Below are 17,945 nucleotides of genomic sequence, written 5' to 3'. Positions count from 1 at the left end.
ATAACTACTAGACAGAAAAAAATAATTGTTGTGGCCACCAGTAGTAATGGTTATGCTATAGAACTAACGTGTGAGAGCATATGAAAAATATTTCATTGTGATTTTGCTATTTAAACAAATCTATATTAAACTGTGTAAGCAATTTTGCAAGAGAAAAAACAAAATAAGGTATATTTTCCTATGCTGTTTTACTTGAGATGTATTGTGGGTGAATAAGTAGTTTGTATTTAAAATATTTACAAAGGAATCCTAAGAGGGGCCAGATGGGTATGGAACAGTGGATCCTTCACAATATCCACCACTTGCCTTCCAGGGCAAAAGAGGGGTACTTCCTCCTCCTTTTTTGCTGCAAATGCTCCAGGTTGCTGCTGCTGAAGCGCCATGGATCAAGCCTTTCTTGGGGTCCATAGGGCTTTGGATCTCATAGATCCAACCCAACCTGAAATGCCCCATTCCAGGGCTTTCTGATGGCTACCTCAAGCCCACTTGGGTGGAGTCCAGGCCTCTGCCGCAGCAGAGCCCCCATATAATGGTACTTCTCTCCATTGGCAGAGGCCGACAGAGAGATGACTGCACATCATCCTAACACCACCAACCGGCCATCGGGAAGATTGGGACTGTAATCTTATTGAATATAAATAATGTATGTCAACCATAATATAATAGGTAACAATATCGCATGTGATAGGAAAGTACAGTCTGGATTTAGGTATGCCATTAATTGAATAGACTGCTCTTTGAAATACTTGTACCTCAGAGGAGGTGCCCTAATTATGGAATACTTTCCTCAGAAAGACCCATGTTATAGTTATCTTAGTGCCAGATGTAGACTTTCTCCCAGGACTTAATTTCAAATGTCTTAATGCTTTTAGATCTGTGCAAATTGGTTTCTTCATGCTGGTTTTAGGTTGTTCTTTAGTATTATGCTAATTTGTTTTGGTGTGGTGTGTGTGTGTGTGTGTGCTTGATAATGTTTTGCTGGTTTTATATTTTTATGTTATTCACATTGAGATCGTTTTATGGTTTGTATGATATACATACACTTTTTTATTTGTGTAAACTGCCCAGAGGACTTCGGTCAGTAATCAGTGCAGTAATAAATACATAATAAAATTGGTAATACTGTGTAATCAGCAATGAATTAACAGGTTCTTACAAGAAAGTTACAATATGGATGTTGCAGTGTTTCATTTTGTGTGCGTGCATTACACTGTCTCCTTTCTATCTATGTGTTTTCTTTGTCAGAATGTTTGCACAGTAAACAGTTGTATTTTACCCTACATTGTGAATTATTTCATTTTGTAGGCCGGCAACCAGACAGCAACAGTCATTGCCCTGTGTTCAATGAGAGATTTCAACTTGTCGCAAGAAACTTGTCAGTTGGCAATTAGAGATGTTGGGGGCCTTGAAGTGCTAATTAATTTGCTTGATACTGAAGAAATCAAATGTAAGGTAGGTTAAATTGTCAGACTAATTGTGCTCGATATGGATTCTAGTAGCTGTCACCTAGCAGTTGTATACTGACTTCCAGGATAGACACTTTCCAGTTAGCTCTGGGTCTCTTATTCATAATGCAAACTAAAGACCAGGATTGCTCTTAATACATAAAACAATGAGGAAAAAAGATAAGAAAATAAAACAACTCCAAACTTCAGAACAGTTCTCAGCCCCACTTGATTTTTTTCTAACCTTTGTGAAGCTGAATCCCTTTTAAAGTGAAAAATAATAAACTGGAATGTTAGCTACAGTCGTCATGCTTAGCTCAGCTGAAGTTTCAAAATGCTGGTGAAGTAGTGGTTTTCTGGTGCATAGCCATCTCCCTTTCTGCTTCACAGACTCCTAAGATGCTTGTTTAATGACCATTCATTCTCATTGGTTTGCGGGGTGGTTAGATGACACTACGTCAAAGCACTTGTTACCCACACTTTCCAATGCATTTCCCCATCATTTCCTTTATCGCAAAAAGTCTAATCTTTTGGGGAAGCAGGTTTGTGTCACAAGGCCTCCCAATCAATAATAGTTGTACAACCTAAATTTGCTGGTATGTGACAATCTCCACTCATTCTTCTAAGGGGCTTTGCCTACCATCTGTTGGCTCAGATGTAGGACTCAGAAGGCAATTGTTGCATAGCACTTCTTTTCCATCCATTCTGGGGACAACTTCATTAAAAAGAGAGAGAGGCCTGTCACCCAAGATTTTAACTTCTTTCCCATGCAGCTGTCCGACTTCCCACATCATAACATGATGAACAGTCCTCACAGTATTTTAACAAGGTAACACAATAGAAGTGTATAACATTATGCTTGGTGTGGAGAAAGTGGATAGAGAAAGGTTTTTCTTCTTCTCCGTAACACTAAAATTTGTGGATATCCAGTGATGCTGAATTTTTGAAGATTCAGAACAGACAAAAGAAAGTACTTCGTGTAGTGCACAGTTAAGCTAGGGAATCCGCTCCCACAGGAGGCAGTGATGGCCACAAATTGGATGGCTTTAAAGGAGGATTAGACAAATACGTGGAGGATAGGACTGTCAGTGGTTACTAGCCACAATGGTTATACTCTTCCTCCATGGCCAGAGGCAGTATGGTTATAAATACCAGTTGCTGGAAACCATAGGAGGGAAGAGTGCTCTTGCGCTCAGGTCCTGCTTGCAGGCTTCCCCTTGGCATCTGACTGGCCACTGTGAGAATGGGATGCTGGACTAGATGGGCCATTGGCCTGATCCAGCAGGCTCTTCTTATGTTCTTAACTCAGGTAATCAGACTCTATATGCACTTTTTAAAATCTTAACTTTATAATTTCTTCTCTAACTAGATTGGCTCATTAAAAATCTTGAAGGAAATTAGCCAGAATCCGCAAATCAGACGTACAATTGCTGATCTTGGAGGATTACAAATCATGGTTAAGATACTTGATTCTGTAGACCAAGATTTGAAATGTTTGGCAGCCGAAACCATAGCTAATGTGGCCAGATTCAAGCGAGCACGAAGAACAGTCCGGCAGCATGGTGGAATCAAGAGACTAGTAAGCAGACATGATAACCAATAATCAGTCTTGGTATCAATTTTTTTATCTTAATTGTATCTTCTGCTATTTTGATAACAGGGAGACATTCTGTGACATGATCGTCGATTCCATTTAAACGCAGTTGCTCCAGTTCAGAGACCACTTAATATTGTAGAGGCGTCAATTCCTTTTGCCAATCAGGTTCTAAGAAACAATATAATAAAAGTATAATATAGCACAATTTTAAAATTCTAAAACGTCATTTAAACTAACAGCAACAGGATATTAGAATTTGTATAACTTCAAATGTACTAATGAATGCTAAATGCCTTATGAGCTAAAAGTATCTTTGCTTAGCATCCAAAAACTAAGGAGAGATGGACTAAGGCAGAGCTTCTTAGGGAAGGAATTCCAGAGACTTAGACTAACTGTTTAAAAAGGCTATGCTGGCTGCTGGAGGCAGTCGCTAAACACAACTCTCAGATAGCTGGATATATAAAAAGGCTTTCCTGCAAAATCTCAGTGGGCATTCATGAGAGTGGAGACATTCCCAGAGGTGCAATAACTATCAGACTCTGTTAGTGTTTTAAAGGTAATAGCCAGCTTCTTGCATTAGTCCCAGAAACTAATGCCAGTGTGAGAATATGTTTCCTTCAATCATCCATAGTACAGCTGTTACAGGCAGAGACTTCTTACACACATTGTAGTTCTAGGACCCATAAACAATCTCTGGTTGGGGCACACTGTAGTCACCTTTATTGCTGACATGCATTATAGACAATAAGTGATCTATCTGTCTTTTCTCCCAGGTTGGGCTACTGGACTGTTCAACGATGGCGTCGGCAAATCTCACTCCACTTCAAGGAAAAGAAATTGAAGTAGCACGCTGTGGGGCTTTGGCACTCTGGAGCTGTAGCAAAAGTGCCAGGAATAAAGACGCAATACGTAAAGCTGGAGGCATCCCCCTGCTGGCTCAATTACTGAAGTCTCCTCATGCCAACATGTTAATACCTGTGGTAGGAACTTTGCAAGAGTGTGCATCTGAGGTAAGTGATTAAATTGCAGGTGGTAGAAAAGCAGAAAGTTTACAAATGCTTTTCAAAAGTTCGAACCATGCTAAATGGTATAATCGACTGTTAGCAGATATCTCACAAAGTAGGTTCAATTAATCAAATAGCTCTTATCTCAGGTTGATTCAGTAATATAATGAACAAAATTGTGTCTCTTTCAGTGACTATAATGAAACATAGTAAAATCTGAAATGCATATTACATCTTCTAGCAATATTCAGAGGAACATCTTGTATCATACTGAGTCAGACCCATGGTCCACCTCAGTATTGTCAACGTGAATGGCAGCAACTCTCCAAGACAAGAGTACTTTCCAGTCCTACCTAGAGATTGAGCATTGGCCCTTGGGCATGTAAACTATGTGCTATGGCACAGACTCAAATACAGTAATACCTCAGTTAACAAAGTAGATGCGTTCCTGGACATTACTTCTTTAACAGAAACTTTGGTACCAGAGGTAGGAATAACATGGAAAGAATCAGAATAGGTTCCTAGATGTGCTTATAGATGGTGGGAGCAGCTTCAACAGGGGCTTTAAATGGTGCCTTTCCAGCACCCACCCACTCCCACTCCTTCCCCCCCCCGAATCGTATTGGATCTCTTTAATGCAAAGCAAAGGCACAGGTTTATCAGTTTCACCCTAGCAAAGCAAAGACACAGGCTGACCAGTTTCACGTTAAAGCAAAGGCACGGGCTTGAAAGTTCATCCATAGCAAAGCACAGACTCAAGTTAGTCAGTTTCATGTTAAAGCTGAAAGTTTATCCATAACAAAGCAAAACTGGTCAGTTTCACCTTTAAAAAAGCCTTAGTTAAAAGGAACTTCTTTCTTGGAAGGTTCCTTAACTGAGGTATTACTGTACATTAAAAATGTTTTAACCTTCAGTGTGTGTCTGCATTTTTTTTAATTCAGCAACAGGCTGTATAACCATGCAAAAGTCCACTGTTATAAGCTAGATGAAGCACCACAGCACTTCAGTCTTTAGAACCACCCTCCCTTCTAAGAACCATCATCCCAGTGCAGAACAGTAGTATTGATGTTAGTTGATTGCAGTGACAGAATAACTTATTTGCAACATCAGCATAGCATCTTGGGGCATAAGACAACTAAAAGTATGCACTTGCCTTATTGGTTTAGATGGGAATATTAAACACATACTTAAATCTATCCCATTTAAATGAGTGGGACGTAAAAGTGCTTAACCTTGGCTGGATTATGTCCAAGGTATGTAGTATTGTGCTGAAGTAGTTGTTGATACTTTTCATCTTAATGATGCTTAAGACTACTTTGCATCTTCCTATATTTGTGCACGTGGTGTGTGCTGTCATGTTTGAAATGGCTCTCCTTGTTAATTTTATTATACACAAGCTAGGGGGTGGTCCCTGTAAGGGTTCTGCATAAACATGGCTTGAACCATCAAAGTTCTACTGTAGTGCTTTGTATTTTGAATGATAGCAATTTTTCTGTTAATATGCTAAAATTCAGATATGCTAAACTCTGCATCTGTGTTGGAATTGTTTTTAAATGTTCTAATTGTTTTAACATTTGTGTGTTTGCCACATCATTTAATCAATGATTGTGATGGAGGAACTTAATATGTATAATTCGCATTTGTAGCCGAGCTACAGACTTGCAATCAAAAATGAGAAGATGATAGAGAACCTTGTGAAAAATCTGAACAGTGACAAGGAAGAGCTTCAAATGCATTGTGCCAGTGCCATTTTTAAGGTAATGAAGGTTTCCAGGCCAGAGGAGGCTTCCTGTATATTATTTCCTGTAATAATATTGCACAGGTTGGGCAGTTATGTGGAGAGGGAGTGAGGGGATGTAGTTGTATCCTCCTTCCATACAAAGAAGTCTGAAAAATTCCACACAGCTCACATGAGTTTATAAACTCTCTGTGCTGTTGGTGAAGTATGTATATGATTACTTCACCAAAAGTGGAAGGATCTATAAAGAATAGTAAGCAATTGTCCTGGCTACCATCTCAAAATACCACAGCAAAGGCTTCTCTTTCAAGAAACAGAGAGATTTTTTTCAGGAAAACTCAATATAGATTTAGCGGAAGTTTCAGATTACCGGGATCACAAATCAAGAGTCTTAAGAACAGGATCTGGGGTTCAAGACTGGACAGTATCAACAAAGATGTCCCAACAAATCTCACCATTCCCGCCTAGCTGTAAAAGGTCAAGGCATGGCAAGCTCATTCGCAGGATTCTCATTCTGCACAGGAAGTCTCTGCTCAGAGGTGGGCAATTTGGCAAGGAGAAGGGTGAACTGCTCATGCCAGCAGTAGCTGAATCATTGGTGACATAACAGTGATCTGCCCCCTGGGCACCAACTCCTCCTCCACTGCTGCCTCTCTAACCCAGTCAGCATCTCCCTCGGTACCTAGTAGGCCCATCCCTAACAACCTGAGGCAAAGAAACTGGGTCCTCATTCCCCCCCCTGCACTGACTCATCCTCTCTGCTGCTACTGCCTCCTCCTCTCCTCTGTCAAGCACTGCTATTCCAGTCCAGAAGCTGTTGGAACTGCGGGACTCATGACAGTTCGTGGCATGCTTAAACTTCTATGGATTAACCCTGCTTTCTAAGATATTGCCAACTGTATTAGATCCCTTAGTCACAACTGTTACAATGCATCTAAAATAAGTATAGCCTTGTGATTTCAATGATACAACTAAGAAATGTACAGAGTAATTTAAACCCCCTTTGTGATGAGCTGGGGGGGTTGGGTTGGGTGGAGGCTGGTGCAAAGCTCCCCTTTCTGCCCACCTAACATGCAGGGGGCCGGAAGCACTGAAATGCGCCGAATGTGTGGGCAGAACTTCCAAAGCAGGGCTTTTTGAGGATATGAAGAAGGTAGGGCTGAGTCATTGGATCCTGAGCCAGCCCTGCTGCCATTATGTGAATGCATTGGGTCCGATTCAGGCCCAGTTTCTGCACCAGTTGTAGGTTGGTGCAGCCATCTGCCATGCTTCCCCTTCAGCCCCAGCCTTCATGCATGGCAGGGCTACAGCTGCTGCAGTGGCCCCACTAGTAGGTAAAGCCCCATTGGGTGGGGGGAAAGGGAGTTAGGACTGCTCCCTAATTCATCACTCTAATATTTAATTGTTAATCTGATCCAAGATTCTGAAATCTGTCTCCACAAAGTCTCTTCATGAGAAGGGCTTCCTGATTGGCGTCGGTGTCAAAGACAGATCCATTATGTGTATAGCAGAGCCACTAACACTGACATTATTGGAGAAACCTACTTGCACTGGAGTAGCATATTCACATTGAAGTGTGTGTGAAGCTAAATGTGCTTAAATCCCATTTATTTTAAATAGACTTAAGCATTTACCTTTTCTCTGGATTGTTCCCATTATTTTCAGTGTGTAAGTCTGTTTTATAGGCCTCTGCTATGTATGCTTATAATTTTTATTTTTTTATTTTTACATAGTGTGCTGAAGATCAGGAAACACGTGACCTTGTTAGACAGCATGGAGGTCTAAAGCCTCTTGCTACATTGCTTGCTAATTCTGGAAATAAAGAACTTCTGGCAGCAGTGACAGGAGCAATCTGGAAATGTGCAATCAGCAAAGAAAATGTGACAAAGTATGGATAATATTTTAAAATTTTCAAATGTATCATTTAGCATCTTCTAATATAGTGACAAAAACAAGCATCTAAACAAGCAAGCAAGATTTAACAGCTCTATGAGTTATCAAAAGTTACCTTTAGATGCTGCAAATGTGCATTCATGTTCACAATGAAATTAGCCATGCAAAGCCAGCCGATGTTCAGTCTAGTTCTAGTTATCATGCTGAAATCCAGTCATCGTGCTAAAATATTGATTGACATATTTGGCAACCTAATAATCTAAGTATAGGCCAGCATGTCGTTCTCTAAAATAATTTGCGCAGCCCATTTTGTCACCCTAGATTTATGAGAATGCTGGCTTGTCCTATTATGTCAAAAGAAGCTGCTAACCTTCATGAATGTAGACATATACTTGAAAGAATTATGACAGTAATCTTATGGTATTTTATTTATTAAAGATATTTTTGCACACCCATTATCTTATGATGCCAGAGTAATTAAAAGAGCAGGTAAAAAACAACAAATCCTTAAAATAACCAGCCTAAAGAAACAACCATGGAGCCACCCATGTGTTTCTCAATTGCAGCAGCACATGAATACTGGCATTCAGCAAAGACCCAGGGGAACAGGTGTCTTTACCTGATGCCAAAATGACAGAAGCATCAGCACCAGTAGCATTTCCAGAGAGAGAGGATTCCATATTGAGTCACCACCACACGGAAAAGGCCCTTTTCCATGTCACCACTTAATGTACCTCCTCTGGAGCTAGGAGAACCTTATGGTATATCCTCTCTATCTATCTAATCTAGCTTCAGATCTCTTTAAAAACCATGACTCCCAATTAAGGAATCCTGTGAACTGTAGGAAAGGCAATGGAATTTCTACCAAAAATTTCAACATCTTCCTAAAACTTTACATTTCCCAGCGTTTTTTTTAAAGTGATTATAGTTAAATTGATTTTAACTACTTTAAATATATAGTGTAGACATGCCTTTAAAGTATAATACATGTTACTTGAAACCCATATATTTTCAGAATTATAAGCCCAATTTTGGATTTCGGAAGGATTAATTCAATAAATGTTTTTTGGGTGTATCATTCTAGTGAGGTTAACTTTGCTAACTTATTGGGGGGGGGGTTTAGATTCCGGGAATACAAAGCTATAGAAGCTTTGGTTGGCCTACTAACAGATCAGCCAGAAGAAGTCCTCGTGAATGTTGTTGGAGCACTAGGTGAATGTTGCCAAGAACAAGCAAATCGGGTCATTATCCGGAGATGTGGTGGCATCCCACCCCTCGTTGCTTTACTCACTGGAACCAATCAGGCTCTCCTTGTAAATGTGACCAAAGCAGTGGGATCTTGTGCAACAGAACCTGAAAATATGATGTAAGTTCCTCTTTTTTTTAAAAAAATTTGTGCGCATATTGGAATAGCCTGTTTATGTATAGTGTACTATGTATTTACCATGTTTATTACAAAATTAAAATAATAGTCTGCGAATGAGCCTTTAGTGTTGTTAGTGCAACATTTATTGTTGTTGTTTTTATGTGCCTTCAAATTGATTATGACTTATGGCAACCCTATGAATCAGCGACCTCCAATTGCATCTGTCATGAACCACCCTGTTCAGATCTTGTAAGGTGAGGTCTGTGACTTTCTTTATGGAATCAATCCTTCTCTTGTTTGGTCTTCCTCTTTTTCTACTCCCTGCTGTTTTTCCCAGCATTATTGTCTTTTGTAGTGAATCATGTCTTCTCAATATGTGTCCAAAGTATTATAACCTCAGTTTCATCATTTTAGCAACATGTATATCTCCATAGATTCTTTTTTGTGAAGTCAGTGATGGATTTTTTGTGGATAGATATGATACATACTTTTATTTTCTTCTATATTGTTATCGTTCAAATGGCAACCCCACTTGCCATATCACACACTACTTTGTAAAATCCCTGAGTTTCAAAAGTGTTTTACCATGACGGGAATGGTAATAAAGGGGGAAACTGCTGTTCAGAGCTCTAAGCAGCTTGTATGGCTCCTTTTGTGACCAAACATGCAGTAATGTAACCCTTGAAATCTAGATTATGTAAGGAGTCTCTTTTATTGGGGAAGTTATTTTTGAAACCTTCTATAGCCCCCTTTTTGAGTTGGAAGAATTCCCTTGGATCTTGATAGTATCATTGATATACACACACATGTGGACATGCACACACGCACACGCACACACTTTATATAAAGATACTGCATAAGAACTAAAGAATAACTGTATGTAGTATTCAGATCAAAATCCATAACTTCCAAGGTTTAGAAAACTCAAGCCCTATCAAAAGCCAAAGTTGCCTTATACTGAGTTAGACCATTGGTCCATTTAGTGCTGTACTGTCTTCTCCGAAAAGCAGCAGCTCTCCAAGGGCTCATGTAGACGCCCATTTCAGCTGGACATGCCAGAATCTTCTCCATCCAAATCATGTGTTCTGCCATTAAGCAATGGCCTCTCCCCTTACAATATCTCCACTCTAACCTTCTCAAACTGGATTGTAAATTTCTGTTTTCAGGTGCTTTTGGGTGAAGTATGTTTTCTGCACATCTAGCCTTTAAAATATAATTTGCATACTTGGAACTCTAAGAGTGCTTTCCTGAAGTACTGTTTAAACTGAATATTTTAGTAGCTATACATGGAAACTAAACAAACATCAGACTAATATTTTCTGCATTGCATGCACACTATGATCATGAACTGATATTTTATAAAGAGAACTGTTGATATTTGACTTGTATAATGTAAAGCTGGTACAGTTTGAGACTCTAACATTTAAATTTCCCGAGAAATGTTCCAGTAAATGTTCAGCTCAGCATTTGCTTTTAATCTATGTGGGGAAAGTCTCCACAAAAGTATGTGGCATAGTTCTTTTCTTATATACCAACAAGGTTACAAGGAGATATCTATCTCCTGCTCCTCCTGTTTTGCCTAAAATCACTTGGTATTCATAGAGTGGCACAGTGATTCTGATTTCCTGAAAGGGGCATTTGTTTCCATGCTTTGGCCGTCACCCAGTGGTGAGATAGTGCAGAAGTGTAAACATGGCTTACGTGAACAGGGCTAGTCAAGTGGCAGAAATTTATGCATAGATTAAATAAGTTCCACATCATGTCCCACAAAGAATTGTAGATTAGCATATATACATATTTAACCTTTTAGTGGCACTGTCATAAATCAGCAAATAAATTCAAACAACTAATTGACAGGAGCAAAACCCTCAAGAGTATTCCATTGCTCGTAGCCTATTGCTCCTCTCTCTGATATGGACAGCTTCATACTGAAATGTGGCCAACAAAAGCAGCAAAATCAACTCAAATTCATGCCAAAATTGTGGTCTTACAAATCTCACCTTGTTTAAGAGGGAGGAAAGCTGTTGATAGTTTGGATGACAGATTTCCAATTTTTGGCCATTTTTCCTTCTAATGGAATTACCATTATGATCTCTTTACATTCTTTTCACAACAGGATGTATTTGCTATATTAGCATGCAGTTCTGAGCCAGAATGTGCTCTTTTAAATCAAAGGCAGGTGTTGTGTATTAGAATATTTGGTCTACATTAGAGTGTACCAAAATGAATTTCTGGGTGAGAAAAAGCAAAAGATTCTGTCCCTCTTCAGTGGCTGGGAATGTGGTCTCCCCTTTAAGGGTAAATGGGAAGAAAAGGTGTGCAGCCCAAGCATTGACTATGATGTCTTAGAAAACGATAACCATTTTCAAAAGGCATTAAACATTAGTGTACAAGTTATCTGGTTAACTGTATCATAAGATACTTTATTTGTAGATACTGTTAATTATAACACAGCAATAAATTCTTTTCTTTTTTTGCAATTTAAACTGTGAATTAAATGGATGTGCCTTTAACCCTTGTAGATTATTCCTCCCGCATCCAAACTGGAAAAGGGGGGAGTTCATAAGAAAAGGCAGGGCAGACAATATAAGGAAGACAAAACAGGCTCAGTCAGCAGCCAGTCTGCAGCATTTCTATAAGGATTTCCCCACATTTTGTATTGGAGTACATTAAAGCAGAGAGAAGTATATTTTCTCTCATGTCAGTTTAGTCAATGCTATGTTTTTCAGCATACTCACAGCCTGCCCCCACTGATGCCCAGTGCAAACAACCGAGGAGAGATGTGTCACACAGATGACTGAGATTTTTACAGAAGCACATAAATAGTTCTTTGTAGATCAACTAGAATCTGTTCTTGGAAAATTGTTTCCAACTATATTTGTGTGTGTGTGTTAGTGATCCTCTACCATTGTCTTTAATTCCATAGTCCATTTTAAATTATGTTAGATTTTTTTATTGCCTTTTATTTAACTTCCAACCTAGATTTCAGTATTAAGATTTTGAATCTTATGTAAAATGTAAAATGTACTGCTTTTTTTGATCAGTCAGATGATGCTTGAGTGCCTGATTTACAATACAATTTATCAAAGCCATTTGTAACAATTTTTTTGTTTAAGCTTAAAAGAGTTGAATTGTGGTTTTCAAGAAGATGAGATTGTGCTTTGCAAGACTTGAAACCTGTAATCTTACCAAGGAGCACAATATATATAGTCAGTATAACACTATTTACGTTTATGTATGTGGTCTCAGTTGGCAGGAGATTCAGTCAGACTTCTCAAGAGTCCTGGCATAGAGTGGCGTAACAAAAAGGGATGATAGATATAAGAAACAGATGTTGAGGGTGTGTGCATGTGTCTTTGAGTAAGTCTGGGGCTTGTTTATCCTGGAAATATTCAATATCAAATTATTAGAGCACAGAAATGGCTTGCTGTAGATTAAGATTGTTAACATGTAGAAAGAGAGACTTCATTTAGAACTGCTATCTTGGCAGTAAAACTGCTTTAACTCTGGGAATCCAGGAGATCTTTAAAATGAAGACATGTATGAATGGCTTCTAGGTTAAACAAACAACTGCCTCCAAACAATAATCAAGGTCTAGCAAATATATTCCAATATAAATTACACAAGCAATCAATTCTGCAGTGTAACCAAGATTGGCTTACGTACAGCAGTATTTTAGGAAACTATTAGAATTGCTGTGTTGAATCATATCCTGTCGGGCGTTTGGGTAGGATTCAGCCAGCGGTAGTCTCAAGAACATAGCAAAAGGCAAATTCAAATGGAATAACATCTCAGGACCTCTAGGGAAACATGCTTTGTCAGAAAACTGGGGAAATTTGTGATTGGAACAGATCCAGCTCTTAGGAAGGGCAAATGGCAGGTCAGATGTTTCAGATAGACAGAGCAGAAGCAGACAAACGACTAGAGAAGGACTCCAGGCAAACTTAGAAGTAAATCAGTGCAGGCCTATTAAAGATATTATACCAAATATCTGTTGTTTGAGATATTTACTTTTGCCTGAAACCTGGAGAGCCACTTCTAGTCAGTATTGACAGTACTGACTAGATGGACCAATGACTTGGTATAAGGCAGCTTCTTATGTTACTAAACAGGAGAAGCATGGAGACTCATAACAATGGCTCTACTTTAGAAGAAGCTTGGAATCTGATGCAAAGCCTGCTTAGGTATCCCAAGAGTCTTGCTAAGTAGTCTAAACAGCCAGTTATGAGCACAACAGCCGGTCAAGCTATACCAGATCAACAAGAAGCAAATCCTTGTTCATATGTTTGGCAGCTTTCATGTGATCACCCATGAGAACAAGCAAGGATTCTCACAGCCTAGTGACATTCACATGGAGATGCTAATTGTGTCCATATGGGAGTCCTCCATTTGTGTAATCCACAAACGTATATCTAAATTCTAGTGTGATAGATAGTGCATGCGGTGGAGCCTAGGGCGGCAAACAAAACACTAAAAACACTCTAAAACATCTTAAAAATAGACTTTAAAATATACTCAACAAAACATCTTGGCCCATTTAAGTAATGGGCAGCCAGTGCAATTCTTTCAGCAGAGGGGTGACATGTTGGCAATACCCTGCCCCAGTGAGCAGTCTCACCACCACATTTTAAATCAGCTGCAGCTTCTGGACCAACCTCAAGGGCAGCCCCACATAGAGCGCATTACAGTAATCCAGCCTGGAGGTTACCAGTGCATGGACAACAGTGGTCAGGCTATCCCTGTCCAGAAATAGCCACAGCTGTCTTTCTTACCAGCCAGAGCTGGTAACAGGCACTCCTAGCCACTGAGGTCACCTGAGCCTCTAGCAACCAAGGATGGATCCAGACTATGCACCTGCTCTTTCAGACAGCATACGACCCCATCCAAACCAGGCAATTAACCAATTATCTGAACTCGGGAGCCACCAACCCATAGTGCCTCCTTCTTGCTAGGATTCAGACTCAGTTTATTGGCCCTCATCCAGCTCACCACTGAGTCCAGGCACTGATCCTGGGCTTGTATGGCCTCTCCCTATTCGGATGTTACAGAGAAAGAGAGCTGGGTACCATCAACATACTGCTGACATCTCACCCCAGATCTCTTGATGACCACTCCCAAGGGTTTCAAATAATGTTAAACAGCATCAGGGACAAGAAGATACCCTGCAGCATCCCACAGCACAACTGCAAAGGGGCCAAAAGACAATCACCCAATGTTAAATTTGGAGTCCCAGGTTTCTGCAGTGGCCAGGAGTGCTTTTGCACAATTAAGATTAGTGCGCCAACTGCGCCCGTTCCTTGAGCTGTCTGATCTGGCCACGGTGACACATGCCTTAGTTACATCCCATTTAGATTACTGTAACACGCTCTACGTGGGGCTGCCTCTGAAGACTGTTCGGAAACTTCAGTTGGTACAACGTGCTGCAGCCAGAATGTTAACTGGGGTTGGTTACAGGGACCATACTACCCCCCTGTTAAAAAAGCTCCACTGGTTGCCAGTTTGTTTCCGGACACAATTCAAAGTGCTGGTGATGACCTATAAAGCCCTATACGGCTTAGGTCCAGGCTATTTATCAGACCGTATCTCCCTGTATGAGCCTGCCCGGGCCCTGAGATCCTCAGGAGAGGCCCTTCTCTCAATACCCACATCTTCTCAAGTATTACTAGTGGGGACGTGTGAGAGGGCCTTCTCAGTGGCTGCCCCTAGGCTTTGGAATTCCCTTCCTAGGGAGATAAGAATGACCCCCTCTTTGCAGTCCTTCCGCCGACAAGCAAAGACCTTCCTATTCCAACAAACCTTTGGAATTGAAGGCTAAGGACAGGGCGTGAAGGGTGCTGCATTGCTAATGTCTATTATATCATTTTTAAACTAGTCTGAACTCTTTTAGCTATATGTGTGTATGGTTTTAATATTGGAAATAGTTTATTCTTATTTTAATGTAGACTTTGTATGTTTTTAATTATATGTATTTTTTATCTGGAAGCTGCCATGAGTTCCAGTTTTGGAAAAATGGCGGGGTATAAATAAAGATAATAATAATAATTATTATTATTCTCTGAAAGCAACCCTGGAGATAGGATCGGAACCACTGTAAGACAGTGCCTCCAATACCCATCTTGCTAAATTAGCTCAGAAGGATACCATGGTCATATTGTTTTTAATTTATGTATTCTACTTTTGAATTTGTATGAATTGTATTGTTATATTTTTCTTTTGTATTAATATTCTGTTCACTGCTTTGGGGGCCATTGGGCCAAAATGTGGAATATAAATAAATCAACCATAACCAACCATTTGTGCAGTTGCAACTGCTTAAAAAAGGCTCTTGCTAAGCCCTCCCTTAGCCAAGTGATGGGATTGTTGCCAATGTCATGGACTGGGAAAGGCCATATTGACTTTGCCTAAGCTTTAGCTCTCTTGGATAAAGAAGCTTCCCCACATTTGCTTATACAAGTCCTAGGAAACTGTTCTCTGCTTCCTAGCTGCGCCCCTGTAGACTAGCTCAAGTGTAAGTAAGTGTACTGCCTTCAAGTTGATTCCGACTTATGGCAACCCTATGAATAGGGTTTTCATGAGGCTGAGAGGCAGTGACTGGCCCAAGGTCAACCAGTAAGCTTCATGGCTATGTGGGGATTCGAACCCTGGTCTCCCAGGTCGTAGTCCAACACCTTAACCGTACACCACACTAATTCCATAAAAACAAACCTATGGGGATGTTTGCAAAACTTTGTATGATCTGGCAAAATTGCAAACCATTCCAGCAAGAAAAAAAGGTGGAAGACAGCAGAAGAAGCCAATGTGGCTTTACAAAAAGCTTAGAGATTACCTGAAAACAAAAAAGGACACATAGGAAGTGGAAGGAAGGCCAGGCCAGAAAGGAAGAGTACAAACAGGTAGAACAGAATTGCAGGGATGGTGTCAGGAAGGCTAAAGCTGAGAATGAGCTGTAGCAAGGGATGCTAAAAGCAACAAAAAAGTTTTCTTCAGGTACATCTATAACAAAAGACAGAGAAAAGAAATGGTGGTTCCGCTACTCAATGAGGATGGCAAAATGATCACAGATGACAAAAGGCAGAAGTGCTCGATTCCTACTTTGGCTCAGTCTTCTCCCAAAAGACAGTCTATGACCCTCCTAGCAAACATGAAGTTGAAGGGGGAGGATTGCAGGTTGAGATTGATAGACAAATGGTCAAGGAACACCTAATTACTTTGAATGAGTTCAAATCTGCAAGGCCTGATGAACTGTGTCCTAGAGCAATGAAGGAACTGGCTGAAGAACTCTCAGAACCACTCTCTATGAGCTTTGCAAAATCATGGAGGACTGGTGAAGTGCCGGGTGGCTGGAGGAAGGCTAATGTTGTCTGTGTCTTCAGTAAATGTCTCCCAGGCATTTTAGTGCGTGTTTTTAAATTGTTTTTTAAAAATGTGTTTTAAAATTTGTATATTTGTATATTTGTTTTTAATGTTTTTAATTGTTGTAAACCGCCCAGAGAGCTTTGGCTATAGGGCGGTGTACAAATGTAATAAATAATAATAATAAGGAGAAGGAGGAGGAGGAGGAGGACTACAGATGAGTCAGCCTGTCATCAATGCCTGAGAAAATTCTGAAGCAGATTATAAAGTGGTCAATCTGTAAGCACCTTGAAAACAATGCAGTGATTACCAACATGCGGACATGGACTTGTCAAGGACAAATCCTGCCAAACTAATCTTATCTAATTTTTTGATCCAGTAACCTCCCTGATAGACTGTGAGAATGCTGTGGACACAATATATCTTGACTTCAGCATAGTTTTTGACAAAGTGCCCCATGATATTCTGATTAGCAAGATAGCTAAATGTGGGCTGGATGGAACAACTATGAGGCAGATCTACAGTTGGCTACAGAATCGTACTCAAAGAATGCTTATCAATGATTCCTTCTCAAACTGGGGGGAGGTAATGAGTGGGGTACCGCAGGACTCAGTCCTCGGCCCAGTGCTCTTAAACATTTTTATTAATGACTTGGATTAGGAGGCTCTGGGAATGCTTATCATATTTGCAGATGATACAAAATTGGGAGGGATAGCTAATACCATGGAAGACAGAAACAAAATTCAAAGTGTTCTTGATAGGCTGGAGCATTGCTCTGAAAACAACAGAATGAAATTTAACAGGGATAAGTGCAAAGTTCTACACCTAAGAAAAAGAAACCAAGTGCACAGTTATAAGATGGGGGATATTTGGCTCAGCAATATTACATGCAAGAAGGATCTTGGAATTGTTGTTGACCACAAGCAGAATATGAGGCAACACTGTGATGTGACTGCAAAGAAGGCAAAGGCAAAGATGAAGACATCTGGACCCCAAACCATACTTTCTTCTTTCAACAAATATTATGGTGGTGTGTATGTGTTGTGTGTGTGTGTTTGAGGGCATCATGTTAGAGATGAAAATTCCCAGCTTGGATGGTCAGTTGTCACTCTTACTTTGAAGGCAATTTGTCCCATAATCTCAAAATGATGTGCCTATGGATCAGAATGACTGCATAGCATAGACAGTCCCTTTTAGAGATTGGAATTTGTTTGTGGCAGTGCTACACACATGAGACCTAACCTCTAATGAACCAGTGAGTTGGCTGCCCTTTCTGTTATCCCCTGACTGGTGAAACATGGTTCAACCAGGTTTCTTTAATCGCAACCTTAGACAATTCAGTGGATTCCATAGAATTGGGAGCCTGATCACTAGACTCATGGTACTGGAAAGTAGACGTCTAGGTTGAAGCCAACCTTCCCAGAAGCTGTCCAGAGATCCTCTGAGTCTGTATTGGCCAAAACGTGTCCCTTAAAAAAATGAAATAAGGCAAGAACTATTCCAGCTCAAAGCTATTCTTTCCATCTCTCTTTTCTATTCTATGGTTTGC

The 17,945-nt window shown here is 40.1% G+C and overlaps 1 protein-coding gene across 11 annotated transcripts in view; it reads left to right on the top strand.

Moving 5' to 3' along the window:
- The window catches only part of ODAD2 (outer dynein arm docking complex subunit 2), a 114,532-nt gene that overhangs the window by 48,303 nt on the left and 48,284 nt on the right, over positions 1 to 17,945 (top strand). For all 11 annotated transcript variants that reach the window (XM_061587165.1, XM_061587168.1, XM_061587169.1 and 8 more), the window contains 6 exons: positions 1,306 to 1,452; positions 2,815 to 3,024; positions 3,816 to 4,052; positions 5,693 to 5,803; positions 7,518 to 7,672; positions 8,801 to 9,043. In XM_061587165.1, the coding sequence (XP_061443149.1) occupies positions 1,306 to 1,452; positions 2,815 to 3,024; positions 3,816 to 4,052; positions 5,693 to 5,803; positions 7,518 to 7,672; positions 8,801 to 9,043 (1,103 nt within the window). The remainder of the gene's footprint in view (positions 1 to 1,305; positions 1,453 to 2,814; positions 3,025 to 3,815; positions 4,053 to 5,692; positions 5,804 to 7,517; positions 7,673 to 8,800; positions 9,044 to 17,945) is intronic.

The sequence above is a fragment of the Rhineura floridana genome, chromosome 10 (assembly GCF_030035675.1).
Source record: "Rhineura floridana isolate rRhiFlo1 chromosome 10, rRhiFlo1.hap2, whole genome shotgun sequence".
NCBI lineage: Eukaryota > Metazoa > Chordata > Lepidosauria > Squamata > Rhineuridae > Rhineura > Rhineura floridana.
This window is presented reverse-complemented; position numbering and strand designations above follow the sequence as displayed.